At 42.1% G+C, this 27,251-nt stretch overlaps 2 protein-coding genes across 2 annotated transcripts; both read right to left on the bottom strand.

The window, feature by feature from the left end:
• Positions 1-71: 71 nt before the first annotated feature.
• On the bottom strand, positions 72-19,326 carry hprt1 (hypoxanthine phosphoribosyltransferase 1). The gene is made up of 9 exons (XM_029659363.2): positions 19,169-19,326; positions 16,725-16,831; positions 4,250-4,433; positions 3,676-3,741; positions 2,968-2,985; positions 2,781-2,863; positions 2,504-2,550; positions 298-374; positions 72-210 (listed from the first exon to the last, which is right to left on the bottom strand). Exons 1-9 carry the CDS (start codon positions 19,193-19,195, stop codon positions 163-165), a joined length of 657 nt encoding a protein of 218 aa, XP_029515223.1. The 5' UTR covers positions 19,196-19,326; the 3' UTR covers positions 72-162.
• A 564-nt stretch (positions 19,327-19,890) lies between these two features.
• phf6 (PHD finger protein 6) lies at positions 19,891-26,879 on the bottom strand. The gene is made up of 11 exons (XM_029659362.2): positions 26,754-26,879; positions 24,897-25,095; positions 23,284-23,388; positions 22,942-23,075; positions 22,806-22,852; positions 22,489-22,655; positions 22,251-22,391; positions 21,918-22,022; positions 21,436-21,569; positions 21,046-21,184; positions 19,891-20,935 (listed from the first exon to the last, which is right to left on the bottom strand). The coding sequence occupies exons 2-10, from the start codon at positions 25,026-25,028 to the stop codon at positions 21,046-21,048; spliced, it is 1,104 nt and encodes a 367-aa protein (XP_029515222.2). The 5' UTR covers positions 25,029-25,095; positions 26,754-26,879; the 3' UTR covers positions 19,891-20,935.
• Positions 26,880-27,251: the final 372 nt, after the last annotated feature.

Genomic DNA, 27,251 nt, shown 5'->3' with positions numbered 1-27,251 from the left:
TCAGGGACCCTGAGCAGAACATGTACATGTGTGTGAGCAAGTTTCCAGTGAGCTGCACCCTTGATTTGATTTTTTTGCTGACCAAAAATATATAAATCAGATATATCAAATTAAAGCAACATAAAAAAGAATGATAGACAACTAGAGGAAGGGCTGTCCTCTTCAGGCCTTGTATTTTTCCTTCCCTGTTTCACTAATGACACAGATGTGCTGGAAAACAAACAGAAAGGAACCAATGAGACCGTTTTACTCAACATTGTTTATCTAGCTGAGAAAATCTGTTCAAAAAGTACTTACATTTAAATCTCTGAAGTACTCGTTGTAGTCTAGCGCATATCCCACCACAAATTTGTCTGGAACCTCAAATCCTATGACTGAAAAATAAACAAATTAAGTAAGCGTGACAGGGTGGAACTATAGTTTTCGTCCATGTTTCTCAGGGGACCCTAATTGGTGTTGAACATGTGAAAGGTATAAAAAGCACCCTTTAGTCTTTTTCAGTAAAGAGCATAGAGTTGTATAGTAATCGCAATGTTGTTTCTGTCCCATTATGGTGTCTGAGTGCACAGGCTTCCAAGTAGTTCTACTTCTCTGAGTTGGAAAACAAACTGAAAGGGTGCATTCTGCCCCCTTCGTTTGACCTTAACTTACTCCTTTAATAAATTTAGCTTTTTTTTTTTTTTACATATGTCTTGGACTATTTCCCTTAAATGGGCCTAGAACCTCTATTTAATCAGATGGTTAGATACAGTGCATTCGGAAAGTATTTTTCTACATTTTATGTTACAGCCTTATTCTAAAATTGATTTACCCTCAAATATACACACAATACCATAATGACAAAGCAAAAACAGGTTTTTAGTCATTTTAGAATTTTTTTTTTTTTTTTTAATAAACAGAAATATCACATTTACTCAGTACTTTGTTGAAGCCCCTTTGGCAGTGATTATAGCCTCGAGTCTTCTTGGGTATGACGCTACAAGCTTGGCACACCTGTATTTGGGGAGTTTCTCACATTCTTCTCTGCAGATCCTCTAAAGCTCTGTCAGGTTGGATGGAGAGCGTCGCTGCACAGATATTTTCAGGTCAGTCCAGAGATGTTCGATCGGGTTCGGTCTCTCGCTGGCCACTCAAGGACATTCAGAGACTTTTTAAATTTATTTTTTTAACCTAGGCAAGTTAGTGAAGAACAAATTCTTATTTTCAATGACGGCCTAGGAACAGTGGGTTAACTGCCTGTTCAGGGGCAGAACGACAGATTTGTACCTTGTCAGCTCAGGGATTTGAACTTGCAACCTTCCGGTTACTAGTCCAACGCTCTAACCACTAGGCTACCCTGCTGTCCCGAAGCCCATCCTGCGTTGTGTTGGCTGTGTGCCTAGGGTCGTTGTCCTGCTGAATGGTAAATCTTTGGCCCCAGTCTGAGGTCCTGAGCCACATTTACAGGTTTTCATCAAGGATCTCGCTGTACTTTGCTCTGTTCATATTTCCCTCGATCCTGACTAGTATCCCAGTCCCTGCCACTGAAAAACATCCCCACAGCATGATGCAGCCACCACTAATGCTTCACCGCAGGGATGGTGCCAGGTTTCCTCCAGATGTGACGTTTGGCAATCAGGCCAAATAGTTCAATCTTGGTTTCATCAGACCAGAGAATTTTGTTTCTCATGGTCTGAGAGTCCTTTAGCTGGCCCCTTTAACTCCTTTGGCTGGCCCCTCGACCAAAAAGGCTTGATTGGTGAAGCGCTGCAGAGATGGTTGTCCTTCTGGAAGGTTCTCTGATGTCCACAGAGGAACTCAGGAGCTCTGTCAGAGTGACCATCGGGTTCTTGGTCACCTCCCTGACCAAGGTGCTTCTCCCCCGATTGTTCAGTTTGGCCGGGCAGCCAGCTCTAGGAAGAGTCTTGGTGGTTCCAAACTTCTTCCATTTAAGAATGATGGAGGCCACTGTGTTCTTGGGGACCTTCAATGCAGAAGGTCAACAGAAATGTTGGTACCCTTCCTCAGATCTGTGCCCAGACACAATCCTGTCTCAGAGCTCTTCAGACAATTCCTTCGACCTCATGGCTCGGTTTTTACTGACATGCACCGTCGACTGTGGGACCTTATATAGACAGCTGTGTACCTTTCCAAATCATGTCCAATCAATAGAATTAAGCACAGGTGGACTCCAATCAAGTAGTAGAAACATCTCAAGGATGATCAATGGAAACAGGGTGCACCTGAGCTCAATTTCTAGTCTCATAGGAAAGGGTCATTTCTAAAAATCTGTTTTGACTTTGTCATTAAGGGGTATTGTGTGTAGATTGAGGAAATGTTTTTATTTAATCATTTTTAAAACAAGGCCGTAAAGTAACAAAATGTGAAAAAAGGGGTCTGAATACTTTCTGGATGCCCTGTATCGGTCTTCATTATAGTTAATGTATGTGTGACAGCACAATGCCTCAGGCTATTGATTAAGATGATTCACTGAAGCCATTTAGCAGTGTTGAAGTGAACTCACAGTCTGGTGTGTAGCCAACACTCCTTGGTGTCCTCTTCACCAACAAACTGAAAGCACAAACCAGGAAGTTGGTCATGTGACTGATGGTGTTAGAGAATTAAAATACAAAAGGAAAACATGACAGTTGGAGGTTTCCATATAACTTCTCTGTAAGCAGAAGTAAGTTGCACTGTACGGTGCCTTTGCTTGATTCTACATTTACATCAAAGATGTATGGACAAATATTTAACTTTTTATAACACTGCAATGTAAGATAGAGACTTGGTGATTACTTTACCTTGCAACTTTTACCATTTTTGGGTTGTACTGTTTGAGAAGTTGCAGCAAGGTCTTCATGGTCTTTCCTGTGTCAATAATGTCCTAAAAATATGACAAAACAGTGGGTGTCACTGCCAAATGTCTATAATGCTGACATAACAAAATGTTTAAAACTTAACAATGAGGAAGAAGTAGTCATAACATACCTCCACAATCAGGACATTCTGTGTAAAAACACAACATTTAAAAATAAGAGGCAGAGACGACAGAGTGTAACTGTTAGCCTATATCAAATATAAAAGCTACTCCAGAACCCATTTAGAAATGTGACCTTGGATGTATCCTGTTGAACCCTGCAGCCATTATAGTTATGGCTTCTTGTACTTTAGACTGCATGAGAACCCCTTCAAAACTTTTGTCAAAGTAAAAAAACACACAAAAAAAACATGTTTTTTTTACGTGTGGCCTTATTTTTCACTTTCTATGCTTATAGTTGATCCTCCAAAGTTTGTATTTTTGTTTCGTTAAAGAGAAAATTGGTAAACACATTTTGCTGAGTCATGGGATTCTGATGTAATATGAGTTGTTTTGGAGCATTTCTAACATGCTTTAGACCCATTTTCATAATGCATTGTAGTCTGTGGCAACTAATGACTCAGCAAAAGGTGTCAACCAACTTTCTCCGTAAAGAAACAAAATACCCCCCCCCCCAAAAGAAAAACTATTTTGGGGAGCGACTACAAGCAGAGGAAGAGTGAAAATAAGGCCACATGTAAAAATGGGTGAACTTTCGCTTTAAAGAAGGTTACACATTTGTCTGACTGCAAACAGTGGAGGCTAAACTAGATAACTGAGGAATGATCCCATGTTTGACAGACAGATATAGAAAAGGTCAGTTGAAAATGTTTCTTTACCTTCCCTGTCAGTGTAGACAGGTCATCCCCTCCAATGACTTTGATTTCACCTGTAGATTGGTCATTCTGTGTAGACATGTAATAAACAGGTGAACAGGGATAGGGGACTTTGTCCAGACAGGTCTGCTGTTATTGAAATGTCTAGTATCTAGCAGTAAGAATCCATAAACAAAGAGCTGCTTTTTAATGTATTATATCAAACAGCGTGTGTGTGTGGGGGGGTAGTGCAAGAGATTAAGGTAGTGCATGTTGACATTTGGCTCAAAGGTCAAATGAAAGCTTAGGTGCAATTGTGAAACCAATGGACTGAATAAAACATTATGTTCTTTCCATTATGCCGTTTTTGGCAAGGCCTGTAATAAATAAATTAAATAACATAAACGTTAAATACTTCTAACATCTATAATAAAATAGTAATAACTCATTAACTACATTCCAAATGGCTCCTATTCCCTTTATAGTGCACTACTTGTGACTACTTTTGACCAGGGCCCCTGCAGGGCGTGCACTTAAAAGGGAATATGGTGCCATTTGGGACACAAATTTGAAGAACAGAGCGAAAAGTGAGCCTTACGCAGTAGCTCTTGAGGCGGATGAAGTCCACTGTCATAGGAATGGAGCGGTCGCTGTTACGGTTTAGGGCCTTGATGTAGTCCAACAGGTCTGCAAAGAACTTGTAACCCCCCTTGAGCACGCAGAGTGCCACAATATGGTGCCCCCCCATATCCTTCATAATCTCCCTGGCTAGCCTCTCTGTCCTGTAGACAGGGAGAGAGAGGGTGGTCAGTCAGCACGGGTTCCTGTTTCCTATGCCTGTTTGAATAAGGGGCTACACTCTTAGAAAAAAAGGTGCTATCTAGACACTATAAGGGTTCTTCGATTGTCTCAATGGAAGAACCCTTTTAGGTTCCAGGTAGAACCCTTTACACAGAGGGTTCTACAAGAAACCTAGAAGAGTTCTGCCTGGAACCAAAATGAGTTATCCTATGGGAACAGCTGAAGAACCCTTTCGCAACTAAACTGAACTGCCAGCCTCACGTGGATGTGATCAGTTAATTCATTTGATTATAAAAAAGTTTGTGGCTCTAAATCTAAATCCTTGTGTAAACAAGTAACATAGGCTGAATGAGTAAAACAACTAACATAGCAGTAAAATAATTAACATAGCAGTAAAATAATTAACATAGTAGTAAAATAGCGAACATAAAAAAATGGCCAGCTTGAATATGTATTGCAATTGAAGCTTAGTTGACATGTTCTTTCATTGCAACATCTATGGATCTGCCCCTTTTCCCCCCAATTTCGACTAAAATGACATCCCCAAATCTAACGGCCTGTACATCTGGACCTGAAGCAAGGATCTGCATATTCTTGATACCATTTGAAAGGAAACACTTTGAAGTTTGTGGAAATGTGAAATGAATTTAGGAGAATAAAACACATTTGATCTGGTAAAAGATAATACAAAGAAAAAAACAAGCGTATATTTGTTTTTTGTACCATGTTGGAATCGGCTAAACTTTGATCGAGATAGTAAATGAATGATAGGGGAAATGAAAGAGACTTTATTTCCCTGAGGAAAGACAGATGGACATCTGTGTATTAGATGAAAGAGGGGTTGAGGTCACGAGGTGAGGACAGATTCTCTTAAGAGAGTAATAAATGTTAGGAATCCTGTTACCCTCTTTATTAGCTTCCTGTAGAGCCAAAAAAAATTAAGGGTTGGAGAGAAAGGGGAGTGTCTTAAGTGGGATGTATATAACTGTGATGTGAGAAATGTTTTGCGGTCTGATTACAGCTGTACAGAACCTTTGGGATAGAATTAAACTTAGTTAATGCTTCTCTAGTGTCCGTGGGTTATTTACTCTGAAAAATAAGAACCTAACAGAGGGTGCTGCGAGCAGGGTTCACCACGGTTTGTAGTCAAACCATAGAGTCCACATCAGTGGAACAGGAGCCGGCACAACAAACAAGGTAGGCTAGTTCCTAGATCTGTTTCCACTCATGTTGGGGAGATGAGAATCGTTGGCTGAACTAATTATGGGATATGGACCTGGAGAGCCTGAGTTTAATTATATAAGTCCAGTGTGTAACAACCGGTCGTAGCTTTATAGTAAATGGTAAGGCCCAGCAGGCTGGTACCTGTAGGGTAAGTCCTAGGGGGTAACTCCCTAGTAGGTTGGTTCCTGCTAGTACTATAAAGTCAATAGTAAATCCCAGTGGATTAATACCTGTGATTACTATTAATATAGGGTGAGTCCCGGAAGGTAAAGTCCTAGGGGGTAAATACCAGCCGGTTGGTTGCCTGCATAGCTATAACCGGGTGAGAGCCTAATTGTATTCTACCAATTCGGCTGGAATATGGGAAAAATTTAGCAAATTAGAAAAAGAAATTGGACCACATTTTCCTGCTGACGGAGAATTCAAAATCAAATAAAAGAATTCAGGGAGGCAATTATGAATTGGCACGAGGACATGAAATCAGAATCAACAGCTCAATATACCAGCGTTTTGATGCAGCATTCTATCAACGGAAAATGCCTAACGCTGAACCCATAAAGTGTGACACCAGTACTTTACTACAGAAGGCCTGGGAACGGGAGTGTAACACCAGTACTTTACTACAGAAGGCCTGGGAACGGGAGTGTAACACCAGTACTTTACTACAGAAGGCCTGGGAACGGGAGTGTAACACCAGTACTTTACTACAGAAGGCCTGGGAACGGGAGTGTAACACCAGTACTTTACTACAGAAGGCCTGGGAACTGTAACACCAGTACTTTACTACAGAAGGCCTGGGAACGGGAGTGTAACACCAGTACTTTACTACAGAAGGCCTGGGAACGGGAGTGTAACACCAGTACTTTACTACAGAAGGCCTGGGAACGGGAGTGTGACACCAGTACTTTACTACAGAAGGCCTGGGAACGGGAGTGTAACACCAGTACTTTACTACAGAAGGCCTGGGAACGGGAGTGTGACACCAGTACTTTACTACAGAAGGCCTGGGAACGGGAGTGTAACACCAGTACTTTACTACAGAAGGCCTGGGAACGGGAGTGTGACACCAGTACTTTACTACAGAAGGCTTGGGAACGGGAGTGTGACACCAGTACTTTACTACAGAAGGCCTGGGAACGGGAGTGTGACACCAGTACTTTACTACAGAAGGCCTGGGAACGGGAGTGTGACACCAGTACTTTACTACAGAAGGCCTGGGAACGGGAGTGTTACACCAGTACTTTACTACAGAAGGCCTGGGAACGGGAGTGTGACACCAGTACTTTACTGCAGAAGGCCTGGGAACAGGAGTGTAACACCAGTACTTTACTACAGAAGGCCTGGGAACGGGAGTGACACCAGTACTTTACTGCAGAAGGCCTGGGAACAGGAGTGTAACACCAGTACTTTACTACAGAAGGCCTGGGAACGGGAGTGTGACACCAGTACTTTACTACAGAAGGCCTGGGAACGGGAGTGTGACACCAGTACTTTACTGCAGAAGGCCTGGGAACAGGAGTGTAACACCAGTACTTTACTACAGAAGGCCTGGGAACGGGAGTGTGACACCAGTACTTTACTGCAGAAGGCCTGGGAACAGGAGTGTAACACCAGTACTTTACTACAGAAGGCCTGGGAACGGGAGTGTGACACCAGTACTTTACTACAGAAGGCCTGGGAACGGGAGTGTAACACCAGTACTTTACTACAGAAGGCCTGGGAACGGGAGTGTGACACCAGTACTTTACTACAGAAGGCCTGGGAACGGGAGTGTAACACCAGTACTTTACTACAGAAGGCCTGGGAACGGGAGTGTGACACCAGTACTTTACTACAGAAGGCTTGGGAACGGGAGTGTGACACCAGTACTTTACTACAGAAGGCCTGGGAACGGGAGTGTGACACCAGTACTTTACTACAGAAGGCCTGGGAACGGGAGTGTTACACCAGTACTTTACTACAGAAGGCCTGGGAACGGGAGTGTGACACCAGTACTTTACTGCAGAAGGCCTGGGAACAGGAGTGTAACACCAGTACTTTACTACAGAAGGCCTGGGAACGGGAGTGTGACACCAGTACTTTACTGCAGAAGGCCTGGGAACAGGAGTGTAACACCAGTACTTTACTACAGAAGGCCTGGGAACGGGAGTGTGACACCAGTACTTTACTGCAGAAGGCCTGGGAACGGGAGTGGATTGTTCAAATTTGCGCTTCTGCTTTGATGACGGGGGTGAACCCTGTGATCAAAATGGTAATTGTGGGGGTAGTTGATTTAATTCAAGACAATGTTTTAAGAGTGGAATATGACTCCACTCACCTCGCAGACGTGCGAGGGGTTAATAGGGCCATAGAGAAAATCAATAACTATGGTTTCAATGACCAGGATAAAACTAAGAAATGTAGTGAAAAAACATCAAAGCGTAAGGAGATAGCTCCCTGTTTTAGTCCCACATCTATCGGGCATTGGAAGAATGAGTGTAAGGTGAGACTGGAAATGCAGCTATACAAGAGTTTGCATTTTTTTCAAAAGAGCAACAACTAATCGTTTTGAGGTTAGCAAGAATGGAACTTTCACCTACGGCTTATAGTTTCTGTTCGATTAATAAATGGTTCATAGAGATTACAGTTTCTATGTGATGGAAGACGTATTAGATCACGTTTTACCTAACTTTTAGTAGAGTACCGATGGGATTTACAAAGAGTCCCACGTGGTATCATTTTACATTGAAACAATCGTTAAAAGGGTGTCAATTGTAGGTTCTATGTTGGTACAATACGTGGAGGATTTGTTATTAGCGTCAAAAGACGAAGAAACTCATATGCGAGACCCCACCACATTGATAGACAATTTAGCAGAACAGGGTCATAAAGCATGTATGACAAAGCACAACATGTTACTAAGTGCAAGATGGACAAGATGGGAGTTAAAGTAAAATGGGGAAAATCTACAATTTCATAAGATTGGTGCTTTGAATCCTGCGTTGTTAATGCCGTTGCCTAGGGAGGGTGAATCGCTTACATGTGACCCAGATCAGATTACTCCAAAACCTAGGCCTGATTTGCAAGAGACAGAATTGGAATCAGGAAAAGTATAGTATCCAGATGGCTCTAGTTACATGAACACAGAAGGGAATAGAGTAAAGGAGTGCGCTGTGTGTGGTAAGCATTTGGAGAAATTCATCATTTGGGTACATTGTGGTCACCAGCATGTTAGCAGCGACAGGAACACCAATAATAATGGTCTGGAGGTAGAGGTATTATTAGAATCATGTCAGTTAACCAGTAAATTAGCAGTGGTGAAATGTGAAGCTCATACAAGTCGTACAGATAAAAATCGCCATAGGTAATCATAAAGCAGACGAAATGGCTGAGGCGGCTGCCTTGGTGAGAGAAAGTGTTATGGAACCACATGTATATATTGCGGATTCCTTACGATGTGACATTGGCTAAATTTGCCACAAGAAAACGTATTTTGGGTTGAAGATTCTAGGCGAAATGCCAAGGGAATGGATTCTAAAGGTAACACATTTAAATTATATGACCAAACACTCATTGCAAATGCAGAAGGCTTAGAATGTCTAATGATTTAGACAAATCCTATGTGGTTTTATTTTTAAATACATTTACGTTTGATGTCGTCTTATTCTGGAATGGGATTCTAGAATGGACGAAAAGGTGGAAGGGTCACGTGTAGGTAGCATAGGGGTACCAAACCTAAAATGAACTTTACATTTTTTGATATGGTATGATGGATATGGAGAATCACGAGGAAAAGGAGACCCGTGAATCATTAGACTCGGGGGAGAGATACTATCGCCGTGTAGTGGGATTTATTTGAATTCTTTTCAATTCAGTTAAAATGAGTTTGCAGGAGGATGAAATGTTTGGAATAGGTATTTAAATGGTTTCCGAAGGACAGGGAAAGAAAGAGAGAGAACATTTTAATGGTGACGAAAGCCCTGAATATAAAAAATTCCTAATGAAGAATGATCAACTTCATTAGGAATGAAATCAAATTGATGAGAAACACCCGTCTCTATCCAAATTGTACCATTACTTTAGGAGATTATTATTATGTCTGTAGGGAGTTATAAAGAGTTGTAATTCTAAATAGTTTATTTTTGATTTAACATGTGTTTTTTTAAATCACGTATTTGAAAGGGGTAAACGACCAGTTCCCCGAGGTCCTGGTTTTTAGGGTACTTATACAGTGGTACTGTGTTCAGGCTGCATATAGAAAGTGGGCCTGGTTTTTAGGGTACTTATACAGTGGTACTGTGTTCAGGCTGCATATATATAGACAGTGGTCCTGGTTTTTAGGGTACTTATACAGTGGTACTGTGTTCAGGCTGCATATAGAAAGTGGTCCTGGTTTTTAGGGTACTTATACAGTGGTACTGTGTTCAGGCTGCATATAGAAAGTGGTCCTGGTTTTTAGGGTACTTATACAGTGGTACTGTGTTCAGGCTGCATATAGAAAGTGGTCCTGGTTTTTAGGGTACTTATACAGTGGTACTGTGTTCAGGCTGCATATAGAAAGTGGTCCTGGTTTTTAGGGTACTTATACAGTGGTACTGTGTTCAGGCTGCATATATATAGACAGTGGTCCTGGTTTGTAGGGTACTTATACAGTGGTACTGTGTTCAGGCTGCATATAGAAAGTGGGCCTGGTTTTTAGGGTACTTATACAGTGGTATGACAGTAACTTCAAATAGACTGTGATATGTATTGCTATCTTCATGATCTGGTAACTTTGAACATGTTTTTTCCAGCAGTAACATTATGTTATGCTTTTTGACATTTGTCGTAGAGATGTTATTAAGAAAAGGTTAATGTCATAATTCGTCAGCGAGTCAATGTTTGTCTAGTTTCCTGAAACAGAAGTGTAATGAACTTAACTGTTGTTATGATCTGTGCTTTTTTGAGGTTATCATGGAAGATGAGGTCAGATCGTGTTTCAATGCATGGTAGAAATCATTTGACCATAGACTGCGTGTGTGAACCTCAAAACCCTCCCTAACCGGCTGAAGAAAGAGTGACGAAGGCGTGCTATGAGAGACAGTGACTTTTACCACTCCTATCGGAATCCGAGCCAAAACCAGGGCTGGGGTGCTGAGAGAGCTTGTGGAGTGAGACCAGGGCTGGGGTGCTGAGAGAGCTTGTGGAGTGAGACCAGGGCTGGGGTGCTGAGAGAGCTTGTGGAGTGAGACCAGGGCAGGGGTGCTGAGAGAGCTTGTGGAGTGAGACCAGGGCCGGGGTGCTGAGAGAGCTTGTGGAGTGAGACCAGGGCCGGGGTTGTGGAGTGAGACCAGGGCCGGAGTGCTGAGAGAGCTTGTGGAGTGAGACCAGGGCCGGGGTGCTGAGAGAGCTTGTGGAGTGAGACCAGGGCTGGGGTGCTGAGAGAGCTTGTGGAGTGAGACCAGGGCTGGGGTGCTGAGAGAGCTTGTGGAATGAGACCAGGGCTGGGGTGCTGAGAGAGCTTGTGGAGTGAGCGTGGAGAGAGAACAAGCTCAGGTGGGAGAAACGGAAGTATCTACTTGGATATTAACATCGGGACATTATCAAGGGCCATGAAATGTGACAGGCAAAAGTTACATGTGCCGTTGGGGAAATGAACTGTAAACGATATCTGAAGAAGACACGTAAGAATGATAAGTGCCGGGTGAAGGACGGGGGGGTATACGCCCTGCTAACTATTTAAACTGAAAATGCATTGAGATACTGATCTTTCTTTACCAGGCCACAGGAAAACAGGGAAAAGAGGGGGCTGTAATGAGAAGAGTTATGACCGACAATAAAAGGTTGTTTATAAATGGGATGATCTGTGCTAAGTTGGCAAACTGGAATTTGAGCCCTAGACTCAAATTAAGAACTGAGGTCAGTCATTCTACATTCGGGTTGGATAATTTATAAAATGTTTTAGTTGTGATTGGGATACAGCGAGATAATTGCTAAAGCACGATGAGGGGTGGATGCGCTGCTAACATTTATGTGGCTGAGAGTCTCCAGAAACGTATCTCTAAGTGTCATCTTGAGGGGAGGTGGTTTGTTTGGGAGACTGACTGGATGATAGCTTGGGACGAACATGAACATTTTTTTTATTTTTATACCCTGTAATAAGAGTTTTTTATGTTACATCGCATCAATGAGTGGTGCTAAGTTATTAAACATGTACTTCGTTTCTCTTTTCAAGTCAATATGTTTTTAGGTTTGGTGGAACATGAGGGTGTTCATTGTTCCAGAGGAGGGAATGATGTGTATTGACTAACTGATGTGAGAATGTGTTAGTAGGTTTATACCTGTAGAAAATGCATTAGGAGTATTGTGTGTTATGGGTTAGATGTAATGATAGAGGAGTATCATTCCCAGAGACTGTATATTGTTACAGGAGATAGAGCTAACTGTACACAACATGGGGATTTAATTTAACGTTACACATACCCAGATCATGGTGAAAGTAGCAGAGCTAGTGTTGTCATTTCAGACACCTTTGTCAACTTTCAGTAATGAGTTTGTCACAGAAGGCATACAACTTAAAAGAATAACAACTGATCCCTGTATACAGGAGGCCACATCGCCAGAAGGACTAGCTACAGATCCCTGTATACAGGAGGCCACATCGCCAGAAGGACTAGCTACAGATCCCTGTATACAGGAGGCCACATCGCCAGAAGGACTAGCTACAGATCCCTGTATACAGGAGGCCACATCGCCAGAAGGACTAGCTACAGATCCCTGTATACAGGAGGCCACATCGCCAGAAGGACTAGCTACAGATCCCTGTATACAGGAGGCCACATCGCCAGAAGGACTAGCTACAGATCCCTGTATACAGGAGGCCACATCGCCAGAAGGACTAGCTACAGATCCCTGTATACAGGAGGCCACATCGCCAGAAGGACTAGCTACAGATCCCTAGTATACAGGAGGCCACATCGCCAGAAGGAACATTTGCTGTGATAATAGCATCACATCTCCTGCAGAGTGTGATTAAGAGACATGTGACTCAAGAGTTTTTGTACGGTTGGATACTCTTCCAACGCCCCCATTTCTGACAGCTAGTAAACATTTGACATACTTCCCAGTAGATTGGGACCGAACCACAGTAAATGGTAAGTGTCAGAAGGTGGCTACTTATCAACTGTTGGGGCCCAGAGTCTACACGTTAACAAAGGTGTTTCCAAACGGGTGGGGGGGTAGATCGGCCTTGGGATGAGAGATGTGTACCTAACTTGAGCACAGGGATGTATTATCCGCAGGAACCAACTGTAGCAGAATACAGGAGGTCAGTGGAGATGTTGGTGGCTAGAGACCAAGGGATAAACTGGGAAACAGGTAGGGGGTATCTGAAAGGTTCAGTCCTAGACTTATCAGAAAAACACGAAGACAATAGGAGAGCAGGAGACAAATTCCGAGCAATAGCTATTCTCACAGCAGTCCCTATAGGGACAGTAACAGGAGCAGTAGTAGAAGCGTAGAATGCTATATTGATAGCATGGAATGGGACTACTGCGCAAATGAGGGGTATTGTGAGACTATAGTCATGGGCCATGTTGGAAGTAGCAATGGTTACTTTAGTAGCAGTGTTGGGATATCAGTTTATGACGACTCATGTAACATGGATTGGTTACTGGTAACTGGGGGACCGATGGGAGGACAGGGGATGCGGTTATTCAAATATCAAGTATGTTCTCAGGAAATAAACCATGTGTTGCAGTGTGCATATCCTCAGGTGGAATCAGAGATATAACCAAGGGCACGGGCTGAATTCTGGAGATTGAATGTACATTAAGAGACACCAGGCGGGGTGTTGGAACAGCATTGGTTTATACCTTTTATTTAAAGTGGCAAGTCAGTTAAGAACACATTCTTATTTGCAATGACGGTCTAGGAACTGTGGGTTAACTGCCTTGCTCATGGGCAAAACTACAGATTTTCACCTTATCAGCTCAGGGGTTTCAATCTTGCAACCGCACAGTTAACTAGTCCAACGCTCTAACCATTGCACTCCACGAGTAGCCCGCTTATTACGCGAATGTAGTAGAAGCTAAGGTAAATTGCTAGCTAGCATTAAACTTATCTTATAAAAAACAATCAATCATAATCATGAGTTATAACTACTAATCCAGTTTAGCAGGCAATATTAACCAAGTGAAATTGTGTAATTTCTCTTGCGTTCATTGCACGCAGAGTCAGGGTATATGCAACAGTTTGGGCTGCCTGGCTCATTGCAAACTAAGTTGCCATAATTTTACGTAATTATGACATACATTGAAGGTTGTGCAATGTAACAAGAATATTTAGACTTAGGGATGCCACCCATTAGATAAAATACCGAACGGTTCCGTATTTCACTGAAATAATAAACGTTCTGTTTTCAAAATGAGTTTCCGGATTCGATCATATTAATGACCAAAGGCTCGTATTTCTGTGTGTTATTATGTTATAATTAAGTCTGATTTGATAGAGCAGTCTGACTGAGCAGCAGCAGGCCCGTAATCATTCATTCAAACAGCACTTTCGTGCGTTTTGCCAGCAGCTCTTCGCAAGCGCAGCGCTATTTATTACTTCAAGCCTATCAGCCTAATGGCTGGTGTAAACAATGTGAAATGGCTAGCTAGTTAGGTGGGTGTGCGCTAATACTGTTTCAAACGTCACTCGCTTTTAGCTTTTGTGGAGCGGCTTTTGTGGAGCGATGGGTAACGATGCTTCGAGTGTGGCTGTTGTCGATGTGTTCCTGGTTCGAGCCCAGGTAGGGGCGAGGAGGGGGAAGGAAGCTATACTGTTACACTGGCAATACTATAGTGCCTATAAGAACACCCAATAGTCAAAGGTATATGAAATACAAATGGTATAGAGAGAAATAGTCCTATAAATACTATATTAACTACAACCCAAAACCTCTTAGCTTGGAATATTGAAGTCTCATGTTAAAAGGAACCACCAACTTTCATATGTTCTCATGTTCTGAGCAAGGAACTTAAACGTTAGTTCTTTTACATGGCACATATTTTACATGGCACATATTACTTTCTTCTCAAACACTTTGTTTTTGCATTATTTAAACCAAATTGAACATGTTTCATTATTTGAGGCTAAATTGATTTTATTGATGTTTTATATTAAGTTAAAATAAGTGTTAATTCAGTATTGTTGTAATTGTCATTATTCAAAAAAAAAATTGAAATCGGCATCGGCTTTTTTGGTCCTCGAATAATCGGTATCGGCGTTGAAAAATCATAATCGATCGATCTCTACTCCGTACAGTACCTGCAGTGGTTAAGATCATCAAGTCTCTCCGGGGGGGGGGGGGGGGGGCATAGTTTTCATGTGAAGTGAGATCCAACTGCATAATGGGTGAGTGAAGACACCATGACACAGGAAGCAGAGCGAGAGAGAGACTAGATTCCACTGTAAGACATACAGATGGTTGGGTCTGGGAACTACTATAAACATCAAAGTTGGATTGGGGTTTAGCTGCTTTATGGGTTAATGCATCATATGATAGAGGAGAGGATAGAGGGGTACTGTGAACAAAATGTTGAAGGCATTGATTTGAAAGCAGATACAGTGCTGAGTTACCTCAAGAGGATGGAACATGGATTAGGGATAGACACTTGCATATCAGGTGTTGGTGCCTATCAGGTGAAATGGAGAAGATGGGGAACAAAGTGAAAATGACATGAATTGGGAACACCTCTCAGAACCTGGGGCCTAAAGGGGAAGACTGGGTGAAAGCATGAGGAAGCTTTTTAGAGCTTTCATTTTTGTGGAACCCAGCAGGAAATTATCCTGGAGGCATAGAGTCAAGTGAAGAGAGAGTGGGAATTCAGACTTTGGTTTTCATACATATATAAATATGCATAGCTTATCACATTGTTAATACTGTTATGTTTTATGTTTTTTTTTTTGCTTTCCAAGTTTTGTGCTATCACTCTCTTAGGAACAGAAGGGGAAAGTGGAGAAACTAAAACCTGCTCCATCTGCCATTGAAGGAGACCGCAGATTCAGCTGGAATGGCATTTTGTTGTGTGACCATAGTTCGGAGGCCATACGTTTCTGAATTTGTACACCTTGCGGTGAATGTTTGTTCATTTGTTTGTTTAATTCATGTTTTATAATCATGTTAGTTTTTTTTCTATTCATGTTTTATTATTGTTTATACATTTAAGTAATTTCCAAGTTTATGTAAAGTGAACATTAGGATGCTGTTGTTCAAGAGGAAGGACTGTCATTGAGATAGTAAATGAATGATAGGAAATGAAAGAGACTGGGTTTTATATCTCTGAGGAAAGACAGATGGACATCTGTGTATTAGATGAAAGAGGGGTTGAGGTCACGAGGTGAGGACAGATTCTCTTAAGAGAGTAATAAATGTTAGGAATCCTGTTACCCTCTTTATTAGCTTCCTGTAGAGCCAAAAAATGTAAGGATTGGAGAGAAAGGGGAGTGTCTTAAGTGGGATGTATATAACTGTGATGTGAGAAACGTTTTGCGGTCTGATTACAGCTGTACAGAACCTTTGGGATAGAATTAAACTTAGTTAATGCTTCTCTAGTGCCCGTGGGTTATTTACTCTGAAAAATAAGAACCTAACAACCATCATCTTTGAAATGCAAGATTAAGGCCATAATGTATTATTCCAGCCAAAGGCGCAATTTAGATTTTGGCCACTAGGTGGCAGCAGTGTATGTGCAAAGTTTTAGATTGATCCAATGAACCATTGCATTTATGTTCAAAATGTTGTGGTGTCAAGACTTTCCAAATGTACCTAATTGGTTTATAAATACATTTTCAAGTTTATAACTGTGTACTCTCCTCAAACAATAGCATGGTATTCTTTCACTGTAATAGCTCCCTTAAAATTGGACAGTGCAGTTAGATTAACAATAATTTAAGCTTTCTGCCAATATCAGATATGTCTACGTCCTGGGAAATGTTCTTGTTACTTACAACCTCATGCTAATCACATTAGCTCAACCATCCCGCGGGGGAAACACCGATCCTGTAGAGGATTTATTAAGACCACACTGCTAGTAACAACCCACCTGTCAAGGATGAGTCCATGTGGGATGTAGACCCGGTCTAGGTCATCAGCGTAGTGCTTTGGGATGCAGAAGAGGTCCAGGTCATATCCCTGCTCATCATCGCTGATCTGGAACACAGATCACATGCTGACAATCTACCTGATCAATACCATGCTTGTGATGTGGAACTGCTATGACGCAGCAGTGAAAGGGTTAAAGAAAGCACATGGGTGTTATCTAAACGGGAGGCAGTGGGAATAGAGGTGAAGACACTAAAGGTTGTTCACTTTACAACTATCACAATGCACCCTCCCCTCTGTCTGGTATCACTGGTGCAACTGACTTCTGGCATAGCAAATCACACCCACACTTGCTGCCGCAGCTGCAGACTCCACTCAATACTGACCGAGGCAGGTGAGAGCAAAACGCACATTGCCAGCCCCAATTCTAGGAAAGGGGAATCAGTCCACTCCAATCATGCAGTCATCTAACACACCCCTCCAGCTTCTATTAAAGACTCCACTGTTTGTCCCTGGCATCGACTTTGAACTAATACAAGATTACTCTGCAAAGAAGTATCTCAATTTATATAAACACTGCCTCTTTTCAGAGATGCCATACTAATTCTGGAAGCGATATACCCCATATGTTTTCAAATCTAATTTCCTACTGAGGGGTCAACAGCCCTGCACTTGAATCCAGAGAGTGGGATGTGTGTCCCAAATGGCATGGCACCCTATTCCCTATATAGTGCAGTACTTTTATATGGAATAGGGTGCCATTTGGGATGCACAAAGAGCTTCATCAGAGTCATGTGACAGCAGAGTGGCCACCAGACCAGGCCCAGAGGTGCCCAGGGATTGGGGTGTGATCACGGGTCTCTTGCCTGCCCTGGCCCCTGGCTGACATTTACACACTCTATAAGACCATATAAAAGGGTTTCTTATTATAACAATGTAGTTACATGTAGGCCGAAGCTACATGGACTGTGGATAATCCTGAGACATGTCCTCACATTTTCTGACCTGGGACAACTGTGTGTTCTCCTTCCCATGCCAGTCCAACTGAAATATATTCCTATGTACTCATGTGATTTGGCTCAGAACAGATGAAGTTCACGTGCAGAGAAATAAGGACTGATAATGAGCCATGCAGGTACTAGGCAGTTGTCTGGGGACTACAGATCCTACAGCAGTCTTCCTCCCACCTGCTGTCTACTACAGGTGCTGCTGTACTGGGCTCAGCTGGTGGGAGAACAGGAGAACAGTTCCCTCAAACTATCTTATAGCTCCACCAACAGCACATCACACTATGTAGCACTATAGTCACAAATGTGCAATCGACTCATTATTAAACCAAAAAGAACCCTTCAAAAGACGACATAACAACCAAGCTATGAATCATAAGTTGACCTGAATGTAAGCTTGTACTAGTGTAGAGAAATGTACTTTGTAACCTTGTGAAAGCAATGTGTGTTGTTATGATACAATAATTCCTATCTAAAGATGGAATGAGGCATTCCTCCCCGCAGTGGCCCTCTCTTACCTATCTCTTTTAAACAAGGGCCAACTTATCAGCAGTAGGGGTGAATGTAAACACTGTAGTTTCTCCAGTTTCTCCTACAGACTAACTGACTCCCCAAGCCATGTCTGCAAAATCTGCTGCATTCAGCATGTTGTCTGTGTCATCAATCGATAACAAGTTTGATAGCAAATAGAAATGCTATACTGACATAGGCAATCAAATGTGTTATTCTGTTGGAAGTGGCTACAAAAGCTAAATGTGTTCTTCTGCAATTTACATCTTTTTGTACTTCTGTAAATATATGGTGAAATATAATGGTGAAATGCATACCAGTGAAATGAGGACATCATGCTGGTTGCAGTACAGCAGTAAGCCCCAAAAGCCTGTAGGCTGTGGTTTTCCAAGAATAAACTATTCTGGGTGACAGGACTGAACCAAAAAAAATGTATTGGTTGGAGAGACAAGCAATAACCCGCCCCATATGGCATGCATATATATTCGTTTCGAAGTTAGATTATATAATTTGCATTTTGTTCGTATTTTACAGAAAACTACTCTAGTGCTATTAATGGTCAATTGAATATGTATCCGTATATTCGTCCTACTGTATGAATCAAGATTAGTGGTATGGTAAGTATAACATGTGCCATGCGTGTTAGCACGCGTGCGATGCCCCAGGCCGCGCTTAGTTATGTAGCTAGACAGCTATTTTTGTTGTTGAGATGAACATGAGTGATTTAAGGTGAGCGTGCGATGACAATTTTGAAGCATTAAAAAAGAACACATAAAGGACATCGTAATAATTCGGAAAATTTACATTTACAGGGGCGAATGGCGCGTATTTCCGCTAAAAAAAAAGTAGTTACGACCCATTCCTCTTTGACACGAAATAGCAGTCAATATGAACGAACACCCATTTGAATCAGCGTTGCAAGACTTACCACAACACAGGGGCTGCTTGACGCCATGTCCGTATCGTCGTGGCAAAATTCTTGTTTCTGCTCGTCTCTGTCACCTAAAATGAGTTTCACCTCTTTAACAGCAGACCACCTAGCAACCTACGTACAGTAGATCTTCCGCAAAACCTCTGCAGGACGTGCGGAGCTGGTTGTAGGACTGAATAACGAATCAAATGAGGGGAAATCCTGATGCACCGCCCATTTTGGATAGAATCTGTCATCGCCATGAAATCATGTAGACTAAACGCAATGCGGGGGCACTGCATGATATTCCCATCACTATGAATATGGAAAATGGCAACGTCAATTACCAAGCAGTTTCTTCAAACCATGCACCTGTAATGTAGCATTCTAGCTACCCAATTGATCAATATGTTGTTGATCAACATGCCCATTCTAAATCAACAGTACCGTTTTAAATGCTCAAAAAAATATATACATTTTCAACCTGCTTTTCTGTGCAGCGGACTGTATTCCGTTTTTATTGCCAACAATAAACTTACTTCAAACGATATATAGCCTGGATAGGGATCAAGGTTGAACTAAACACAGACTACCATTTAGACCTCTAGCCGGTTGAACCCAGAAGACGTTGTTGACCGGGGTAGTGCTGAAGGGCCTTCTTGCTCTGGTCAACATCCAGGTATCCGTGACATTCTTCATACTATTAACTGACCATAACAAAACTCCTCCAATCCCAAAGCGTCCATCAACAACCACTATTTATGAGGCATCTTATATTGATCTGGCAGTTTAAAAGTAAAAAAAATATATATATATTTGGAAGCTTTCGAAATAACATGTCTGGTACAATATTCAAATCATAAAAGGAAAAAGGAATACTGCCACCTTCTGGACAACATCAAAATGTTTTTTTTCTTGCTTTCTTATGTTGGACAAAAACATTTCAGCAGTATAAGTGTAATACAAAATGTATATTGTAGCCTGTAATTGTAACCCTTCACAAATACAATTGTGGATGCTGAGAAAATGAGAATAGCACAAAAAGTCAATATTCTTTCCTTATAAAGAAGTCTGCATGGGCATGTTGGAGCAACACAGAACATGAATAAATCTAAAGTGCTGCATGCTAGCAGATGAACTTTAATCCTGATTGACTATAAAAGAAAGCCACAAATATTCAATAGTATTCATGATTATGATACAGTTGTCAAACAATACACTTTTTTTTTAGAGAAGTAAAAAAGGAATTTCTTGAGAGAAGATTACAGCTACAACAAAGTAAATCAAATTCCATGATTAGGAAGAGACTGGGGGGAAATCTACAATATTACAAGGCAGCCTCCTTGAAGAAGAGCTAGAGGAAGAATAATATTGTTTGTATAGAACTAGAATGCTGTGGGGCACATGGGAAGCAAGATACAATGAATGTTGATAACTTTGTTGAGTCATGTCTTCTTTAAGAGCAATACAACATGTATTACAGGAAGAGCACAACTCTCATATGCTTCGTCTTCCACCCAGCAGCAGTGTTTTTCTCTTAGTACTCCAGTCCCGCCGTGCCATTTCTCATCCATGAAACTTAACAATACCAAAGAGGTTTGTGAAGAAGCCAGGTGCTGACATGTTCACATCTGGCAGGGGTGTGTGTGTCTGATGTTTGAAGAAACTGAAATGGTGAATGAGGGGGCTGGCAGTCGCCCCCTACTTCAGAAGAACTCAATAGAAAAATATCTTTGCTCCATCTTGGATATCCCCTCTTCTTATCCTGCAATCCTTAACCATCACCTGTGAAGGGAGTACATTGACATCAGCCGTATACCAAATACTTGACAGCTGCTGGCCTATTGGTACTTATTCATCACCATTTGATCCAGGCAGGTGTGACAGTGCCATACCTAGTTGCCATTGATTTGTGGCGGAGGCAGAGGCAGTGTTCCCCCGTGATCAATGGCCGCCCTCTCTCTGTTGCGACTCTCCCTCTCCTCATCCTCCTCATCCCGCTCCTCATTCCCACTGTGATTCTTACAGTACAGCCTGGAGGAGAGACAATGGTGTAATGTCAACTTATATCTTTACGAAGGTTACATAGAATTACAGACAGGACAGGAATATTAACTTGAGGATTATTATTGAGGTCTGTCAGGAGCAAATACATTATACTTTATTTAAGTAGTTGCAATGTAATTAATCACCAACAGCAAAGTGTTTATTTTATGAACCAGAAGAAAACTATCCATAGGTGAGGACTTGACACCTGAAAATGAGAAAGCAGAGGGGGTTCTCACTTGTAGATGCCACGAGCCATGTTCTCTATGTACTTGGCCTTGTCCTGCAGGCCGCAGTGATAATGATAGGTCTTCACACAGGCTTTGATCTCACAGCCAATAGTGGCTCCCAACTGGGTACACAGGGTACATTTCTGGAAGAGACCATCAATATACATTTACATTTTGTAATTTAGCAGACGCTCTTATCTAGATCAACTTACAGTCAGCGCGTTCAACTAAGGAAGGTACATCCATAGAACTATAAAACTTATTTAATAGGATCTCTATGGGTACATCAATCTGATTGGTAATACAACAATAGGTCTCTGATATAGCATTGGCGACATTCAAGGATCTTCCCCCATATTCAGTAGAAATGCATTAAAATTCTCTGCAAATAAAATGTTATTAGTTGCTAGTGCTAGTAAGCTGCTTGTCCCACTGAGCAACCCTTGTGTCTTCACATTACCATACTACAGTGCTATCTGCAAGGTTCTCACCATTCTCTTCCCCCTCTTGATTTCCTGAATGACTGTTTTGATGTCAAAGTTCCCAAATTCAGCCCGTGAGGAGGTAGTGAGTTGGACGGTTCCCGATGAGAACAGCTGCCAGGTAGGAGTGACGACCAGGTCAGATGACAAACAGGGCAAATCAGAGTATAACAGAAAATACCTTTAAAATGGATTGTGCTTTTCCAATCCATACATCTTCCAGAAAGTAATGCTTGGACAAACAATAGTATATAGACCATCTTCAGCAGATTTTTTCTTCTTCTGATGAACAATGATTGTTACTGCTTAGTACAGACTGACAAGTGATGAGATCATTCTTACCATGCACTTGTAATGTGCAGCAACCTTTTTTGCATTATCTGCATGTAACACGCCCCGCATCTCGTTCTCCTCCTCTCCGGAGTGGCAGAAGCCACAGCGCTGTCCACCATCCCCAGAGCCCCTCAGAGGGGATCTGTCCCTCTGAAAGACAGACACACACCTCAGGATACATGTTCAGGGCAAATGTTTTGTGTGTGTGTGTGTGTGTGTGTGTGTGTGTGTGTGTGTGTGGTCTTACATGCGAGGAGCTCTCATCATCTACACCTTGAGAGGAGGTCGAGCGTGTGTCCTCTGATTGGCCACGGGATCCAACTTTGATTCGCTCTTTCTCTAATCTCCCACGCCCCCTACTCCGTGGAGGGGAGGAGTCTGAGTCATTGGCAACACCTCCTTGTTCCTGTTCATCTGAAAAATATCAAATTGGATACATCAATACACCGGCAATTCACCCTCAACAACAGTACAGAGAGTTAATCCCCGTGTTCTACTTTAAAAGTGTCAAAATAAAAGCCATCCCTTGTGTGCTGAGCATCACATAGAAGATAAGTTAGATACCTTCACTGGCATCCTGGGAGGCATCCCGGTGTTTGCGACAATACACACTACATCCAAAGACAGAAATATTAGGATCATTTTTAACAGAAATGTCAAGCTAAATGTTTTCATAAGGTTATGTACACAGGGCACTTACAGGTAGCTCCCTTGTGAGGGATTCTCTTTGACCTGGGCCTTGTCCCATACTGCGCAGTAGTAGTGATACGTCCGCCGGCATGTCTTCACATCACAGCCAACAGTGGCACCAGGCCGATGGCAGGACCAACACATCTGAAGGGGAGGAGAAGAACCAGACTTCCCATCTCACTAGCTGAACCTGGCAACTCACCGTGGTATGAGTCCTAAAAAGGCACACCATTCCCTATATCGTGCACTAGTTGACCAGAGTTGCCGTAGTGCACTAATAGGGATTAGGGTGCCATCTAGAACACATTCCAAATGTGAGGACATGCGGGAATATCTTGCCATGGAGACTCACAAGTTTATTCCCCCTCTTGATCTCCTTTCTCACGTCCTGGACAGAAAACCCCCCGATGTTCTCGTTGCAGTCTGAGTGAGATGTAACCAGGGCGGAGGAGAAAAGCTGCACAGGGCAATGACAAAAGTATTCAACAGAAAACTTGGGACAACACACACAATAACCATGTTCTACTTCTCAGAGAGCAGAACTAGGGTTGGCACTACTACCATGTAACTGACAGTTATGGATGAAGACTTAAAAGAAAATAAGTCATAACCGTTTTTAAATTGTTTTTTTAACAGCTGACTGAAGACGGGATGGCTGGGTATTCATGCAGTCGAGTCCGTTTCAGTGGTGACATGGACTCATAATGTGATGAAACTTTTTGCTCCTTGCTGAAACAAGCAAGTTGTAGTTGCAATGAGTCTTCGGTTGCCTAGGCAACACCACCCTCCCTGCAGCAGCAGCACACATAGAAATATCATTAATAGAACAGGCTTGGAATCGCTAACCCTGGCAATTTGACTGGTAAACTCATGGGTACGCTCACAATGGCTGTCTGGTATTTATATATAAATTCCATGGTAATGTAATATGTTCATTCAAATTATATTAACTGATGTGGCTCATTTTTGTAATCACAGCACTTACTGATTGGTACTTCCTGTTTTGCTCCTCGCAATGGCTGCCAGTCCACCCATTATGCCATCATTGACTTGAATGGGGACGCCTGTTCTATTCATTCTATTTCTATGGCAGCACATGCAGTCAGGAGAGGAGAGAATGTGAGTCATTTTTTGGGGGGCCGCGGCCTGGCCAATTTCCATCAACCAAAATTCCATGACCGTCAAAGCCTTAAGAAGAATAAGGTTTCACAACTGAGACACAATGACACTTCCTGCTAATCGGAATAATAAGCTACAATACAGAAACATGATTGTAGGGCCGGGATGATACCAGTATTGCAATATCTTTTCCATGGCAAAAATGAAAACACGAATCAGACCATACTGTTTCGTCCTGATAAAAACCCGCTGTATGTCAAATATTGTTTGGAAGCTTGGAAAATAAAACAGGTGTAACTCAGGATGACAACAATGTTTGTTTCCAACATTAGGGTGGTTTTCCTAAAGAAGTTCAATCCGCTTCGAGTTTAGTTTCCTTGCCACGATAATAATGAGTATCGTGATACTGGTATCATCCCGGCCTTATATGATTGCTTTTGTAACAGTATTGCTTACATCCCTCTCCTTGCCCAATCCTGGGCTCAAACCAGGGACACTGAACACAATGACAACTGACACCCACGAAGCATCGTAACCAGTCACTCCACAAAGCCGGGTCCCTTGCAGAGCAAGCGAAACAACTACTGAAAGGTCTCAGAGCGAGTGACGTCACTGATAACAAGCTAGCCATTTCACATCGGCTACACCTACAGTGTCTCAAAACTCAGTGGTTCACAATGATCTGTTTTTTAACCTGGAACATGGATATCAATCCTGTCATATTGTGGAGTGACACTTAAATATGGTTTTATATGATAGTTAAATTGGTTGGCATTGAGAAACCCTTATGGATGGCCAATGCGTACAGTAGTCAGCACTATACCACCGACTGGGGGGTCTTCTCACCATGCACTTATGGTGGGCTGCCACCTTCTGGTTGTCTGACACTAGCAGCAGTCCACACTCCTTGTCCCGGTTCGTCCTGCAGAAGGCACATTTTCGCAGCTTGGCTGCCGCTCCCTTCCTCTGTGCCGACATGGTCGGTCTCTCTCACAAACTCTCTCGTCGTCTCCCGTATCGTCTCTGTAACAGTCAGTGAGCTCTTCTGTTCGTGAGAGGGACAGAAAGAATGAGAGGTAATCACCTGATAGCAGCATCAAGTTGACCTTGTTAGTCAACCTCACTAGATACTATAGATTACACTAGACAGGTAAGGTACAGGTTTTTGTAAATGGTATTTTATTCAAATGTAACATTTATTTTACTAGGCAAGACAGTTAAGAACAAATGTTTATTTGCAGTGATGACCTACTGGGGAACAGTGGGTTAACTGCCTTGTCCATGGGCAGAACAACATATTTTTTACCTTGTCAGCTCAGAGATTCAATTCAGCAACCTTTCGGTTACTGGCCCAATGCTCTAACCACTAGGCTACCTGCCAGAAAATGATATCTGAAGGTATTAAAAAAAACTGTTAAGGCCCTCCAAGTTCCTAAAATCTAGACCTACATATGAAACCATACCGTTGCTGGAGGTGGCCTACTGTGTTTCATGGATACATGTTGTGTAATCATCAGTGAAACAAAAGGTGAATTTGATTGAGACTTGGAGACTAATAAAGTAGGGGTGGGCCTGTGGAACATTTCTCCTGTTTTTGGGATGTTAAGCCCCTCGGCTACTGCCAATTCCATTGTTGGTGTAGGTGTGGTGTATCTGTGTGTACATGCATGTGTTGGAAGAACAGAAAAGTCAAGTCAATTGCTGAAAGACGGTAGAAACCATTTGATGATCTAGAAGTGTAGAGGACAAAACCTACAATATTGTCAAATCAACAATAGTCTATTAAAAATAAATTACAATAACTCATAGAATTCATTAGGTTAAGATATAATATTTTAATAGGAAATGGAGACATTACATACAAACACTGAAAAGTGAGAGGCCCTGATCACAAAAATCTGAAATACACCATAAAAATTAAAGGTAAAAGTTGTATTTCACAGTAACATTCAATCTATATAACCTCATGTTCTCCTAATAACGAAACGGAGTGTTTTTAATCACAATGGCATGCACCGCAACGCCTTGGTTTTAAACACAGCTGCCATGATAGCTCAGGAAGAGGATCTCACAGCGACGGGCGGCAACAACGCAGCACAACGTGCATGCTCACCAGCCAAGTAAACAACGAAGGATATATAGCTACTAAACTATCAATGAAATCTTCAAGAATTACTCACGAAACACAGTGACAGGTAGTGCTACGAACAGTTTAGATTAATGATCGGGTTGGTCTATTTTTTGGGGGGGAACATCGCGAACACAATCTTGTCAAAATACTATTTATTTCCGTGTAAGTTTTGAAATAAAAAAGGGGTGTGTGTGCCTCTTCCAAACTGTATAAGAACACTACTATTTGGGTACACTGCTCATCGAAAGACGAACACTGTAGGCCCTCGTCGTAGGACAGAAAGGCCCGAACCAGTAAAACAAAGATAGTCCTTTCATTTGTGATCATAACTAACCTTTTAAACATACTTTATTCTAGTATATTTCTGTTCAGGGTGTAGAGGCGCGGGTAGGTTTTGAGTGCTTTCTACGCAGAGCGCCATACGTGATGTATTCACATTCAGCAGTGAACACGGACTTCAGCGAGCTTGTCCGTCAGCAATTCCCATCGACCTAAAACCTAACAATAGTTACCTGATAAAAAAAAGACCGATCATTCCTTTAGTACAGTGCCGAAAGATATTTAGATCTTACCAGTCTCTGTGGGATTTTGTCACGTTGCTGTGCTGGATAGAAGGGGTGAAAGTGTGTTCAAGAGTGTGTGTGTGTAGTTTCCCCCTTTTTTTAATCAGTGATCGCTTGTGTTAGGTTTCAGCACTGCGTAGCATTCGAGTGACGTTGCGCACTGCAAAAAAAAAAACTTAAACACGCCCCCACGCTATGCACGCACATTTTCCCCCTGAAAATTATGTACCAAGCACTGATGCCATTGAACAAATAAGGGAGTGGTCGAAATGTACACCATTGTTACACGGAGAAAAATGGGGGAGGGTCATGCATTTTCAATTTCAGTCAGGGGGAACATCTGTACAGGGGGAGGGTTTATTATTATTTTATTTAGTCCAGGGGAAGGTCATGTAATTTGCAATCAATTAACGAACCTGGCTTGTGGTAATCTAAGAGCTGACCATACCATTATAGGTTCAGCGGTGTCTTCGAAATATTTTTGCTATTTCCACAATTAAAAATTAT

This window comes from Oncorhynchus nerka, linkage group LG5 (genome assembly GCF_034236695.1).
Source record: "Oncorhynchus nerka isolate Pitt River linkage group LG5, Oner_Uvic_2.0, whole genome shotgun sequence".
NCBI lineage: Eukaryota > Metazoa > Chordata > Actinopteri > Salmoniformes > Salmonidae > Oncorhynchus > Oncorhynchus nerka.
The sequence above is the reverse complement of the archived record's forward strand: the minus strand, read 5'-3'. Positions and strand labels throughout refer to the sequence as shown.

What these genes read in the sequence shown, in the direction of transcription:
- phf6 (XM_029659362.2), bottom strand. Translation starts at nt 25,028, where the DNA reads ATGTCGGCACAGAGGAAGGGAGCGGCAGCCAAGCTGCGAAAATGTGCC. An exon ending in CCCTCACAAGGGAGCTACCT is followed by an intron (nt 22,853 to 22,941) that starts GTAAGTGCCCTG and finishes CTTTGGATGTAG; the next exon opens with TGTGTATTGTCGCAAACACC. An exon ending in CTCCCAGGATGCCAGTGAAG is followed by an intron (nt 22,656 to 22,805) that starts GTATCTAACTTA and finishes GATATTTTTCAG; the next exon opens with ATGAACAGGAACAAGGAGGT.
- hprt1 (XM_029659363.2), bottom strand. Translation starts at nt 19,195, where the DNA reads ATGGCGTCAAGCAGCCCCTGTGTTGTG. An exon ending in AAAATGGTAAAAGTTGCAAG is followed by an intron (nt 2,551 to 2,780) that starts GTAAAGTAATCA and finishes TTGTGCTTTCAG; the next exon opens with TTTGTTGGTGAAGAGGACAC. An exon ending in TGTTGGCTACACACCAGACT is followed by an intron (nt 375 to 2,503) that starts GTGAGTTCACTT and finishes TTTATTTTTCAG; the next exon opens with TCATAGGATTTGAGGTTCCA.